Here is a 14775-nt window from a genome sequence, read left to right as displayed (position 1 = left end):
ATTTATTATTTTCAAAATCATCAAATAATTACAAATGTCCAGCTGTAAAAAATCTCAACATGCTACCTTTTTTCATAAAATCATGAGCCAAGATCATTCATTTATTTTACAGCATCCATTCTATCTATTCTGGTTTAGCGACTATTGAGGACATAATTATAATATGTATGGAAACTGATCATCATATTCTAACAATCACTTGTGATTTTACTATTGATCTGCCGAAAATTTGCTTTGTACTTCCGTATCCCGGTTTTGCAATGCGATTATTTATGGATCCTAAGCGTGTCACGATTTGTAAGTAAACCCAAGTAAAATGTCGATCTCGTTATACCGTGTCTTCAAAACAAATAAAATATGATTCACGCCTGAGCTATGAATTATTCTCGAACTGTGATCCGAATGCTATGGAAATTTAGATGTCGTTTAGCTTAAGATAATGCGTTGAAATTTATTGCTTTGCTCGCAAAGGGCCTCCAGAAGGATGTGGAAAATTTTTCTTTCGAGAAGCTCCAAAGAAAATCTGGTTCCTATTGCTGCCCCTTATATAAACCTTGTTGATTACAGCTAGTGAGGCAGGAAAGTCAGAAAAACGTGTAGCTTGGTTATTTATTAGTTTTAAAGAGATAAACAAAGTTGGAGAATTGCGACTACGGGCCATCTGATGGTAACAACCTGGGACCCAGGTAGCAACTAAAGCATTCATTCGTTGCACATATCATGACTAAACTGCCCATATATGCATAAGAGTCCCATATTGAAAAACAGCAAGCCCAGAAAAACGCTGTTCAAGATTTACATTTTTCATTGAGCCTTATGGATGGGACAACCATGTTGTGGTATTTTTTTCGATATTTTCTGAACAATCCTGGTAATCTTATTTGTGTATTATGATTCAGTGGTGATACAGAATACAATCCAACAGATATCTCATTTTCGATAAAATTCCATATGGGACTCTTATGCGTATATGGGCAGTAAAGCGCCAGTACGACTATTGTCACTACACACTACACTACACATGTCCTGTACGGGAATGTATAACGCCGGGAGTCGTCAGCGTGTCAATTTATTTAATATTTTTCTAAGACATCATTCTCATCAGACGTGCTCCGGTCCGGCCCTACTCTGTCTCGTACATGGCATAGCGGAAAACGATAAAATCACTGTGAAAATTCTAATTCCGACCGTGTGCTCTTTCCTCTACTATAATTGTATGTAGTTGTTTCTAGATCTTAATAGATTCCAAACGGAACATACAAATTTTAACTGTACATTTTGAACCATGTCAACAATGAAAAAAAATAATAAATTACCGGCATACTAAGGTCAAGTTCGAGTTTTTTTCGAAGAAGCGAAGGGTCTATATTTTTATATGGCGCGATATTTTTATAAAAACATTGTAAATTTATAATAATATATAAATTACATTAATGTCGTTTTTATTGAAAAACACCGGGACAGTGGATTGCACTGGTTTTGCGCTTTCTAGCAGAAATGGGAATGAAGCAGAGATGCCAGGTACTTTTTTCAAATGTCTGCAATAATAATTTTAAAAGTCTGGGAAGTACAAAAAATGTCAGGAAAGCTAGTGTAACCAAAAGCCTTTATATTCAAAAACCTGCAAATATCTGCAACAAAACATAAAAATCTGCAAATATCTGCAACCAAACTAGAAAATCTGCAAATATCTGCGTCATCCAAAAAATCTGCAGCTTAAATTAAAAGTTTGCGAATTTGCAGACTTGTCTGCAAATCTGGCATCTCTGGAATGAAGCACGTCTAGTGGCCTGCGCTTCTGCTAGAAAATGCAACACTAATGCAATTCAATGAAAAACCCCATTTGTGTCACGCTCTCGGGCTAATGCCCTCAAGGTTAAAACCCCAATAATCGAAAAATAAATACTTTTATCACAGAGAACAGACATCCATGATCGAACAAAAATATTTAAAAATCGTGTGTAAACATTTGAATTATTATACGATAAACACTAGCGCCACCACACTAACCTATCCCAACTATCCGTCAAATCCATTCCGGAACCGGTTCGAAATCCTGAATTGATTCAGTATGGAATCTTGCTCAAAGAAAACAACCGATTCCGTCTCTATCGGTTGATGCATTTGAGCTGGAATTGATGCTGGAAGCCCGAACCGGTTCCGGACTAGTTTGACTGATTAGAGGAATAACCACTGTCAGTTCTGTCGAACTCAGCCACAAAAAAAACATGACAGTAGCGCACCTGATTTGGATATCCCAACTACCTTCGAAACTGTTAGAGATTTTACACAAGTTGAATGCCGAAGATGGACGTCTGTTCTCTGTGCTTTTATAGTTGACCGTGCCAGTGACCGTATGTGGCGAAATGCAGGAAAAATTAAAAACTTTCCTGAAATAGGCAGTGAAAAAACTAAACTTGACCACGTTCTTTGATTTGCTGCAATTGTTGACAACGGTGAATTTGTATAATTTGCGGCCAATCTACCACTTTGCATCGAACATTGTGTTTCTTGGATTCATCGTAAATTGGTCCATTGCACCATCGCCAAATAACCGCTCCTTCCCGGTCAAACCATTTGGAATTTGATTCGGAATCCTGAATGGAGTCAGTATGGATTCCAGCTCAAATGCAATAACCGATTCTGAAACCGGTTGAGTCGGAAGCGGTTGTTGCATTTGAGTTGGAAACCATACTGACTCCATTCAGAAATCCGAACCGGTTCCGGAAGGAGCTTAACTGATGGGGTTTTTCATTTAAAAACTCGAGGGCAGTGGATTGCACTTGTGTTGCATTTTCTAGCAGAAGAGTAGGCCACTAGACGTGTTTCATTCCCACTTCTGCTAGAAAGTGCAAAACCAGTGCAATCCACTGCCCCGGTATATTTTAATGAAAAACATGAGTAACAATGCTCGAAAAAATTACAGCTCAGCAAGCTTGTTTAAATTGTGTTAGAATTTAAGTTATTCGAACCAAGTTCTTTCTAATGAGTGGAATCAAAAACTCCAAGTAAACAAGCTTTCTGAACTGTCAGAAAAGTGAGGTTAAACATTTTCGTGCAAAGTTCTATAACTTTGTTTACAAAAAGCCAAACTTGACAGGGTGAAGTTCACTCAGTTATGAATGAATGTAGTATCGCGATTCACCACTTCATTTACAGTGTTCCCGATAAAATAAATTAAAATATCCTAAACAGTGCTGCCGAAACGCATATTTTGCGTCTCACCATTCTTGCTTTGGTGAAAAAAATATTCAACATTCTTGCAATTCGCAATTTTTGAAATATCATTAAAAATTCGGAAATCGCTCTAAAAGTCTCATTCAAACGGAAATGTTTATAAAAATATGAAATCTTTCGATAAAAAATAAGAAAAAGGGGGGTTGGGTTTGACGAGAAAGGTCTATTTCTTTTGTGTATAAAATATTGTTTTAGTTTCAGTTTAGACATTGTAAAATCAATTGAGTCGCAATAGTGATTATAAATAGACATCATTCGATTTATGGGGCTATATTTTGCATAGTTTGTGCGAAAAGGAGTTATTGAAAATATACTTCGATTTCGTAGTTGTCGTGAAGGTGCATAAAAGTTCAATTTGGATAAAATTTCAGCTGAATCGATACGATGCGAAACGATATTATTAATGAATGAGAGCATTGCAAATTCGCGACGCTCCTTTAATGTTTGAATATTGATAAGCAAGCAGCGTGCTTCATAAGATGGCAGAGGGAATGCTGTCCATCCTAATTTACGAAGGGCAAATAATAAAAACTGTTTTTGTACCGATTCTATTCGTTCTTCATGTCTGCTTGAAAAAGGGCACCAAATAATACTGCAATATTTCAATATCAACCTAATATATGAAATATATAATATTTTTATTGTATAAGGATCTTTAAAATGATAGCTAAAGCGTTTTATAAAACTGAGCGTGTTATTAGCTTTGTGTATAATTGTGTTATAATGATCAATAAAATTTAACTTTGAATCTAATATAACATCTAAATCCCTAATTCTTTCACATTTTACTACAGTCTGATTTCCTAAGGTAATCTCAACATTCGGTGTTTGTCGTTTTCGACTAAAGGTTATTGAATTACACTTTTTCACGTTCAGTTGTAAGAGGCTTTTTAACACCACATGTGGAAAATTTGTATTTCGTTTTGAAATGTATTAATATCCTCGGCATTTCTTATCTCCAAATAAAGTTTCATATCGTCCGCATAAATTAGTATTTTCAGTTTTTTGAGAATGAAGGAGATATCGTTCACGTATAAAATAAACAATAGAGGGCCTAAATGAGAGCCTTGTGGAACTCCTGAGGTGACTTTAATTGGATTAGATTGCTTTCCTTTAAATTTAATTATTTGCTGACGTTCGGAGAGATATGATTCTAACCAAGTAAATAGCCCAGGCTCAATGCCGATCTTTGTCAATTTATAAAGTAACATTGGGATGTCAATGCGATCAAATGCTTTACTAAAGTCTGTATAAAGTGCCTCCACGTAGTTTCCATTATCCATTGCAATCAGTGTATAATTAATAAATTCTAGTAAGTTTGTTGAGGTCGAACGACTTTTGAAGAAGCCATGCTGGAGGTTGGAAATTCTGTTTTTTATTTGAAGAAATATTTTTTCGTTAATGATTGATTCGAAAAGTTTCGGAATACAGGAGATTATAGATATCCCACGATAATTACGTACGTCAGATTTTTTGCCAGATTTATATATAGGCACTAAAAAAGATTTTTTCCATATTTTAGGGAACTGTCCAGATTGCAAAGACATATTAAACAGCCAGAACAATGGGGCAGTTAACTCGGTTGCTAGGTTTTTCATAAATAATGGTGGGATTCCATCAGGGCCAGAACCTTTTGATACATCTAAATATTTTAGAGAATTGAAAATGTCTTCCACTATGACATGATTGACACTAATATCCAAAGGAAAATCGGGAAGAAAAGCGAAGTAATCGCGATCACGGTTTTGTTCAGAAAAAGTCGTATATATTTCTTGGAAGAATGTTGCAAATAGGTTGCAGATTTCTTCCGAGCTATCACGTACGTTGTCATCCAAGTGCATTGTTGATGGGAAATTGTCTGATTTTAATTTAGTTTTGACGCAGTTGAAAAAATTCTTTGGACAAGATTTGATCTGCTGTTCCGTTTTTGAGTTACAATCCGCAAGTGCAGAATCTATGGCCATATTCAGTTTATCGCAAATGTCGAAATATTTTTCCAAGTGCTCATTATTTTGGTTTTTCTTATATAGCTTATGGGCTTTTTGCTTCCTATTTTTCAAACTCTTAATTTGTCTATTATACCAAACGGGGTGCTTCGAGTTGCCGTGTCGTCTTTTTTTTCTTAATAGGCACCTCTTCATGAATTATCTTGAAAATAATTTTGTAAAATACGTCCACAGCGGTTACAATATTTCCTTCATTTCTAAGGCTATTTTGCCAGTCGACACTACTTAGCTTCCGCCTGATATTGTTATAATTGGCTTTATGGTATTCAAAGACTTCCTCAAAGTCACAATCGCTGGGTTTTTGAATTTCATGGATGAATAAGGAAAATTCAATAGCAGTATGAAATGCTTCATTTTTCCACAAAGGAGTTAGGGATTCAGATACACAGAAGTCTTCCTGAATGTTTGTAAATAAAAGATCAAGATAGCAATTCTGTCGATTTTTTACGTGATTTATTTGATTTAGTCCTATGCTAGCAGTTTTGTCGAAAATATACTGCAATGTTTCGTTTTCTCCCACCACTGGGATTAAAATATGTTCGTTTTCAGAGTCCGGAATAAAATCTGCGTTGCGTCGGACCACTGTTTGCTTCCATCGAACATGTCCGGAGTGATCTTAACATGAGAAGCACGTGATACAATACTTGGCACATGTTCATTCGGGCCATGTATGATTGACACATCGTCATAACCGTCGTTTCCTTCGGACAGCATCGAGCGGTCGGCTTGTTGAACACCAGAAACATTCGGATCGGCTACTGGTACGCAGGCATGGGAAAATTCACTCATTCGTTTGATTGCATCTGATAGCCACTCATCCTTGGTTCAGCCGCACACAATCATCATAGTGAGCATGGAGCAACGAACCATGAGAGAATGCGATGAATCCTCTCTCCACCACCATGTTTGTGCACTCCGAACGGTCAGCGAACGCACTATGTAAGTGAGTGGTTAAAGAAATACTTGAAACGAACCGAACGTCAGCAAACAGGCAGGACTTTAATTCTGGATGAATCAAAATTCGCTCACTCATCGAATGCATTTGTTGACTCATTCAGAGGGTTCCTTGTATGTAATTCCAATAATAAGTATAAGGTGCTGTATATATCGTTTACGTAGAGCTGTAGGAATTAGATTTTTCTTTAAACTTCTTGTTCGGCTCGGAAGCCTTTTGGTGATTATAAGCCGGGAAATTACATGAAAATATAGCACAGTTTGAATACTGTGTCTGTGACATATGACTTCTATAATAATCATTGCTTCATAGGCAAGGACTCGATGTCGCTTTTGGGAATGATTTGAGATAGTATCGTCGCATTCGGAAAGCGATAGAAATTGTTAAATTTAAAATTAATTCTTTTAAAAGGCTAACGCGATGTTTATATAAACAAATTCGTTATACCGCTAAGGAGCGTAATTTCCTCACCCTTCGTAGTAGCAATCGCACAGCTGTTTAGTATAGTAAATTAAATTCGATGTTTTACATATGGCACAAGTACCTCTAAAGTCATTGAAAAGAACTTTTGGAAAATCAAAATTGAACGTGAAATATAAAGAGCTAAAATTGGCGTAAAGTCACCCCCACAAGGGGGCTACTTTACGCCAAATTTTTTTTTTTCGCAAAATCATGTTAACTCCTTGATTTATTGTTATTGATTATGCTCGTTATTTATGTGTGAAAACAAATGAATGTAGTGCTCGTAAAAATAAAAGGGTGTGTTCAAAAACTGCGTACCACGCATCCAATAACCTTGTTTTGGAGAGTCGATAAGTCCTACAATGGAAAAGGCAAGCCGAGAAAAAAGCTCTACATGATATACTTGATATTGATGATATTTAGCCTTAAGAATTAGACTACCTTGTTTTAGTATTTTTCTAAGAGTAGTTTTAATTGTGTTACGGAGTGCAAAGGCTTTTCCAACAGAAACGTTTTAATGGTCAGGTCAGTTCATCCATCTTTTATGACATATCCATTTATAATATGACGAATTTCGCGCCAACTCGAACAAATGTTGGCAGCACCCTCTCAGATTTTAATGAAACTTTCTGTACATGAGAAATTTGTCACAAAAAGCCACTTAGCATACTTTGTTTTTCCAAAAATGATCTAGACAAGCTTTCTAACAATGATAAATCCTACAAAAAATTTAGAAGCTATTTTCGCAAAATTAGTCATTAGTTGAGCACTTTCAAGCAAAAAAAGTTATTTGAAACAAACTTTTCCTTGTCCAAACTGATTTTTTAGTGTATTTTTATCGAAAACTAAACCAATGAAAGTCATAATCATCTCAGAATCCAATAAAACTCAGTTTGTCAAAAGATATTGTCCAATTTAGCAATTAAGGGTGTTTATACGCGATTAAAGAGTTTTTAAACTATATGGGGTTGGCTCGATCGGTAGTTACCGAAGAAGCTGGTTCCAGTAAAGCACATTCAGAATTTAAGCTGGCTTGAGGTTTCTGTCAGAATTTCGAATCAAATAAAACAACCGATCGCGGCTCATTGCTTCATTTAAAACTGATTGTGGCTGGTTTGACTAGGATTGATTAGTATTTACTGGTATATTCCGTTGGGATCATTTTAGATGTTTTGATGCATTTTTTTCAAATTTACCCTTTGGTCGTTATAACACCTCGTTCACTATTTTTGAACTTTATAACCTTGAATGTCATGTGCGTCATGATATCCAAAGCCATTGTTTAATATTGTGGTTGTAGTTGAAAACTGGAAAATCCAACCAGACACAATCGTATTTTCTTTTGTTTTTAGCAATGGAACACACTACTCCCGACGTCGTGAATTAGCATTGAACAAAAGAGAAAAAAATTGTTTCTGATAGGATTTTCCAGTTTTCAACTGTAACGATAATATTTTAACTGCACAAAAGATAGACAGAATAATGAATCGGGGGCAAGTCCGACACCGTGGGTAAGCCCTACACCCCATAACTTTTCCCAGATATCAAATTTTAAATCATACAATAATAACAGGATATCATTAGTACGATTATTTTGAGTATTTCGAGACACATATATGCCATATAGATTCATCCAACGTCACAAAATAAACAAAATATGCGAAAACAAAGTTGATGCGCACTTGGATGTTATTTTTAGTTGAAACATTTTAGGGTTTTAACAGCACAAAAGCTTTGAGAATTACCAGTATTTTGCCGCACATTCTAATCTATTCTGCCGAATTGTTGATCAACAGAGTTCCGAAAAATCATAACACGAACCGGATAGCTCACTACAAAAGGGTATGTTACTTTTAAGTGAATGAGTCTTAGTAACAGGGGATATATTCTTCTTGCAGAACAGATCTTACTTCTTAGAATGGCTTCACAAGCGGTAATAAAGCTAGAAAAGATTAATGGGGAAAACCAAGTGTTGAACATTATTTATTCACACCACACATTCGTATGCTTTTCCTCTTGCTACGCGATGATATTCCAGAAAGCATGCATTTGCATCACACATACTCATATACACATAATTACACTTTATCACACATACACAACACATTTTTAATGAAAAAATTGGACAAAAAGAAAGCTAACAAGGGTGTCGCTCTTGCCACTTCGGGGTGTCTTACCCGCAGCGTTTTTAAAATGTTATTTTTCTCCTTTTGGAAACCAATAATTTTTAATGAATCCAATTTTTTGAAACACTGAAAAAAATATATCTTGTTAAGAACCATCTAAACAAGGATTATGCACAGAATTTACAATTTTTGGAGCTTCGTGGTATTTTAGAAAAATGATTGCGCTTAGGGTGTCGGACTTGCCCCCGGTTCCCCTATTGAAATAGTAAAAAGTACTTCAACATCAGCCCGGGGACAACTTGACAGCTCCCATATAATGAACTCCTAAGCAAACTTAGTGGTGATTTGGTGATGTCATGGCGACTCGAATGGAACAAAATTTAAAAAAGGCGCACCCCAACTATTATTTTCTATATCTGTAAAAAATTAACAATTTAGGCATTTCTATCACCAAATTTATTTCGCTCTTCAAATTAGAAACTGACCATACCTTAACAGAAACATAGATTCCATTTTTGATCTACAAAATCCAAGAAAAATAAATCGATTTTCAGAAATACAAGAAGATGGCTTTCAAAATCGAGCCACTTCCACTTATATTGAAATTTCCGAAAATCTTCGGGATCGAACCAACATGAAATCCTCCGGTAGACGCCGTTCAATTAGTTTTCTGTCGGGCTGGAGCTGAGTAATATGCGAAATGAATTCTGAAGGGATCAGTACCAAAACCATCGCAAAATTTTTTGGAAAGAATTATTGAAAAAGTCGAACAAAACTCTGGCAAGAGTCGAACATAATTGTTTATTCCTGGCAGTATTCTTGCTAAAACCGGGCACTACCGGTTTGCTGCCAGAATTCTGGTAAAAGCGCACAAATTATATCCAAAACCAATGTTGCTAACTGTGTACAAAATCCTACATATTTCGTTTATATTCCCAAACGAAATTCTAGAATTCTTGACGTTCTTAATTAATTTGAAATAAGATGTCATATGTTCACGAATTGTTAGGCTTGGTGATTTACTTTTATTGGCCAAAATGCTTTTCATTTATATTTCTCGGGCAAAAAGCACAAATGATTTACCGATTACACACTTCACACAACAATAAAACAAAAAAACAACGACTTCCAGTAAAATTTATAATAAGATTTATGTACCTTGCTGACAGTTTCCAATACAGACACTTTATATAACTAGCGGAGAGAAAAACAGTAAAACTAGCAACCATGGATGTAAACTGGCAGCAAGGAAGCTCCCATAAGCTTTGCATGGGCTTCCCCTTGCACTTCCCCTACAAAAACCCTCATGCTCGATTGGCTGCACTTTTTGACCTCTACAAAGGATAGAGAACCGATTGAACGATTCAATGATTGGATATGATGATTGAATCAAGATTAGACTCATCGAGTGACTCGCGAACCAAAACAATAATATTCCAATCTGATTCACTCACATCCAAACAACATTCTTAGAAAATATTGAGAGAATGAGAGGCTCTCCGACATAGAACGAACGGGAGTCAATTGAGTGCCGCACAGCTGCTATCGCTAATGAGCTTTGCGACAAGCTCAGTGTATACTTCCTAGCGTTTACTTCGTGAGACAAACACAACGGTTGGTAGCATGAGATGTATCAGAAGATGAATACAGATGAATGAATTTCGAATGTATTTTTCCCATACCTGCTGGTACGGTGTCGCAGCGTTTACCGGACTCATGTGGGGAACTATGAGTTATGGGTGCTCCAGTTTTTGCGCCCACGCAGGAGCGGATCCAGAAAAAAATTTCGAAGAGGGTCCGAAAGTTCTATTTTGAAATTTTCATTGTACAATACGAAATATGTAATACCCTCATTTAATTAACATCAGTTTTGGTGGTTGAATCTGGTTTTCAGTTTATAGCGAATTTAAATTAGAAACAATTTTAAAATCTCTCAAGGCGTTAAAAATGTTCGGGGGGGGTCCGGGCCCCCAGGACCCTCCCCCTGGATCCGCCACTGCGCCCATGGTTTAAAGTTAACATGGGATTTCGTATGGAAGAGTCGCCCGGTACCTTCTAAAAATAAATAGATATCTGATTTTTATAGGAAACTAGCTAATACCCATCGCGCGTTGCTGCGACACTCTGCGAAATAGGAGGAAAACACAATTTGTTCCAAAGCGCCATCTGGCGGGCAAATAATCTCCAACTAATAGCACGCAAACACGCCCCATACCAAATACCTACTGTGTGCAAATTTTTACGGAAATCGGTTAAGCCGTTTGGGAGTCTATAAATCATATACATACAAACATTGACTTTTATATATATAGATAGATAGATAGATAGATAGATAGATAGATAGATAGATAGATAGATAGATAGATAGATAGATAGATAGATAGATAGATAGATAGATAGATAGATAGATAGATAGATAGATAGATAGATAGATAGATAGATAGATAGATAGATAGATAGATAGATAGATAGATAGATAGATAGATAGATAGATAGATAGATAGATAGATAGATAGATAGATAGATAGATAGATAGATAGATAGATAGATAGATAGATAGATAGATAGATAGATAGATAGATAGATAGATAGATAGATAGATAGATAGATAGATAGATAGATAGATAGATAGATAGATAGATAGATAGATAGATAGATAGATAGATAGATAGATAGATAGATAGATAGATAGATAGATAGATAGATAGATAGATAGATAGATAGATAGATAGATAGATAGATAGATAGATAGATAGATAGATAGATAGATAGATAGATAGATAGATAGATAGATAGATAGATAGATAGATAGATAGATAGATAGATAGATAGATAGATAGATAGATAGATAGATAGATAGATAGATAGATAGATAGATAGATAGATAGATAGATAGATAGATAGATAGATAGATAGATAGATAGATAGATAGATAGATAGATAGATAGATAGATAGATAGATAGATAGATAGATAGATAGATAGATAGATAGATAGATAGATAGATAGATAGATAGATAGATAGATAGATAGATAGATAGATAGATAGATAGATAGATAGATAGATAGATAGATAGATAGATAGATAGATAGATAGATAGATAGATAGATAGATAGATAGATAGATAGATAGATAGATAGATAGATAGATAGATAGATAGATAGATAGATAGATAGATAGATAGATAGATAGATAGATAGATAGATAGATAGATAGATAGATAGATAGATAGATAGATAGATAGATAGATAGATAGATAGATAGATAGATAGATAGATAGATAGATAGATAGATAGATAGATAGATAGATAGATAGATAGATAGATAGATAGATAGATAGATAGATAGATAGATAGATAGATAGATAGATAGATAGATAGATAGATAGATAGATAGATAGATAGATAGATAGATAGATAGATAGATAGATAGATAGATAGATAGATAGATAGATAGATAGATAGATAGATAGATAGATAGATAGATAGATAGATAGATAGATAGATAGATAGATAGATAGATAGATAGATAGATAGATAGATAGATAGATAGATAGATAGATAGATAGATAGATAGATAGATAGATAGATAGATAGATAGATAGATAGATAGATAGATAGATAGATAGATAGATAGATAGATAGATAGATAGATAGATAGATAGATAGATAGATAGATAGATAGATAGATAGATAGATAGATAGATAGATAGATAGATAGATAGATAGATAGATAGATAGATAGATAGATAGATAGATAGATAGATAGATAGATAGATAGATAGATAGATAGATAGATAGATAGATAGATAGATAGATAGATAGATAGATAGATAGATAGATAGATAGATAGATAGATAGATAGATAGATAGATAGATAGATAGATAGATAGATAGATAGATAGATAGATAGATAGATAGATAGATAGATAGATAGATAGATAGATAGATAGATAGATAGATAGATAGATAGATAGATAGATAGATAGATAGATAGATAGATAGATAGATAGATAGATAGATAGATAGATAGATAGATAGATAGATAGATAGATAGATAGATAGATAGATAGATAGATAGATAGATAGATAGATAGATAGATAGATAGATAGATAGATAGATAGATAGATAGATAGATAGATAGATAGATAGATAGATAGATAGATAGATAGATAGATAGATAGATAGATAGATAGATAGATAGATAGATAGATAGATAGATAGATAGATAGATAGATAGATAGATAGATAGATAGATAGATAGATAGATAGATAGATAGATAGATAGATAGATAGATAGATAGATAGATAGATAGATAGATAGATAGATAGATAGATAGATAGATAGATAGATAGATAGATAGATAGATTTGTCAAGGAAACAACGTCTCGAAGACCGCGCAACGATCAGGGGCTTGTGTGAAAAGTTATTAAGCAAAAATCGATTGATGCCCTGAAGCTTAATGTAAATTTAAATTTTTATAGCATCACTGCTGCTGACGGTAGAATTTTATACAAAAATTTTAACTTACTTTTATTATGTACAAAAGAAGCCTCAATTTATCCCTCAAAACTCTTGTGAAGTAGTTCCAAAAATTGATTTAGACGCATTAAGAGAATATCAAAACAAAAGTGCATATAGTTAAACAACCAGCAGCAGTGGTGCTAGAAAAAATTAATATTCTATCAATCGTCAGAGCATCAATCGGATTCTGCTTAATAACTTTTTTCTCAAGCCTCACAACGTTCCATGGTCTTCGAGACTTTGTTTCTTTGTTAAATTTCTTCTAAAAGCCACACAACGATTTATTTTTAGGAGGCAATGGGCGACTTCTGGAGGAATTATTTTGTGAAAGTTAATATTTTCCCATACAAAATCCCATGTAAACTTTAAACAGTGGGCGCAAAAATATAGTTTCAGGGATCGAGCTCAAAATTTGCACAGTTGTTCTAGGACCCAAATTGAACCTGAAAAGTTGCTCGGAGCAGAAATCTAATGTTTGTCCCACCCTACTGTATATCGATTACACTAGCAGCCAATCAAAAAAGGCAAAACTGTGCGAATAAACTGTATAATGTAATCGTACCTTAAGGCATGTCGTTAAACGATCAAAGTTACTTTTAAAGTTTATTTGAATTACCAATTAGACAAGAATTGTTTCATGCAATCTTGTTCGGCAAATTTTAACGATTTGCGCCAATTCTACACGAAAGCACGAAAGCTATCAAACTGGTACTCACGTGAATATTATGTCAAGCAGTTCCCCGATCAGTCCGTTATGCTTCAGTGGAGTATCCGCCACTTCGCAGATCGTTCGTAGCAAACATGCACGCCCATTCGGACTCCAGGAACCGATCATTTTTTCCAACAGCTGATACAGCTGAACCCGACTGTTGTCCATAAAATTACTATCACCAAAATCACGATTTTTAAAATAACTTTCCGGAATCGGGTAAATTATCTTCGCAGGAACTGGATAATTTGCCTGACAATTAATCGCCAAATTCACACTTCGCTTCACTCGATGCTGGAATTTGACGGGCGCCACAAAAGAAAATACCGCCTTCACAACACCACCCCACGGCAGGAATGTGAGAAAACGTTTCTGCCGTTGGTGCACTTCTTGTCCCGGTTCTGTATCGTTTGAACTGCATGCATCGACGCGGAGGCTGCTGACCGCGAGAACAACTAAAATGAACAGCAAACAGCGGTGATACCGGTATTTGTTGGATGTCATTTTGATTCCGAAATTGCTCGATTCTATTTGACCAAACTTTATTTGCGTTAGTGGCTTTTATAGACTTTGCTGGGATTTTTGAATGAATGCGTTTATTTGAGATTTCTCTGTGAAATATAACCCTTTAAGAGTTTATATGTAAGACAGGTTATAATTTTTAAATCATTTTGAATGAAGAGGATTACAATATTGATCACAATAACTGCTTTCGTTGCAAGATTACAGGAACAAAATAATAAATCACTACACAC

At 34.9% G+C, this 14775-nt stretch overlaps 1 protein-coding gene across 1 annotated transcript; it reads right to left on the bottom strand.

The window, feature by feature from the left end:
* Positions 1 to 14023: 14023 nt before the first annotated feature.
* LOC131680737 (uncharacterized) lies at positions 14024 to 14524 on the bottom strand. The gene has a single exon (XM_058961445.1). The coding sequence runs from the start codon at positions 14522 to 14524 to the stop codon at positions 14024 to 14026; it is 501 nt and encodes a 166-aa protein (XP_058817428.1).
* Between the last annotated feature and the right edge of the window lie 251 nt (positions 14525 to 14775).

Source organism: Topomyia yanbarensis, chromosome 2, assembly GCF_030247195.1.
Source record: "Topomyia yanbarensis strain Yona2022 chromosome 2, ASM3024719v1, whole genome shotgun sequence".
Classification (NCBI taxonomy): Eukaryota; Metazoa; Arthropoda; class Insecta; order Diptera; family Culicidae; genus Topomyia; species Topomyia yanbarensis.
This window is presented reverse-complemented; position numbering and strand designations above follow the sequence as displayed.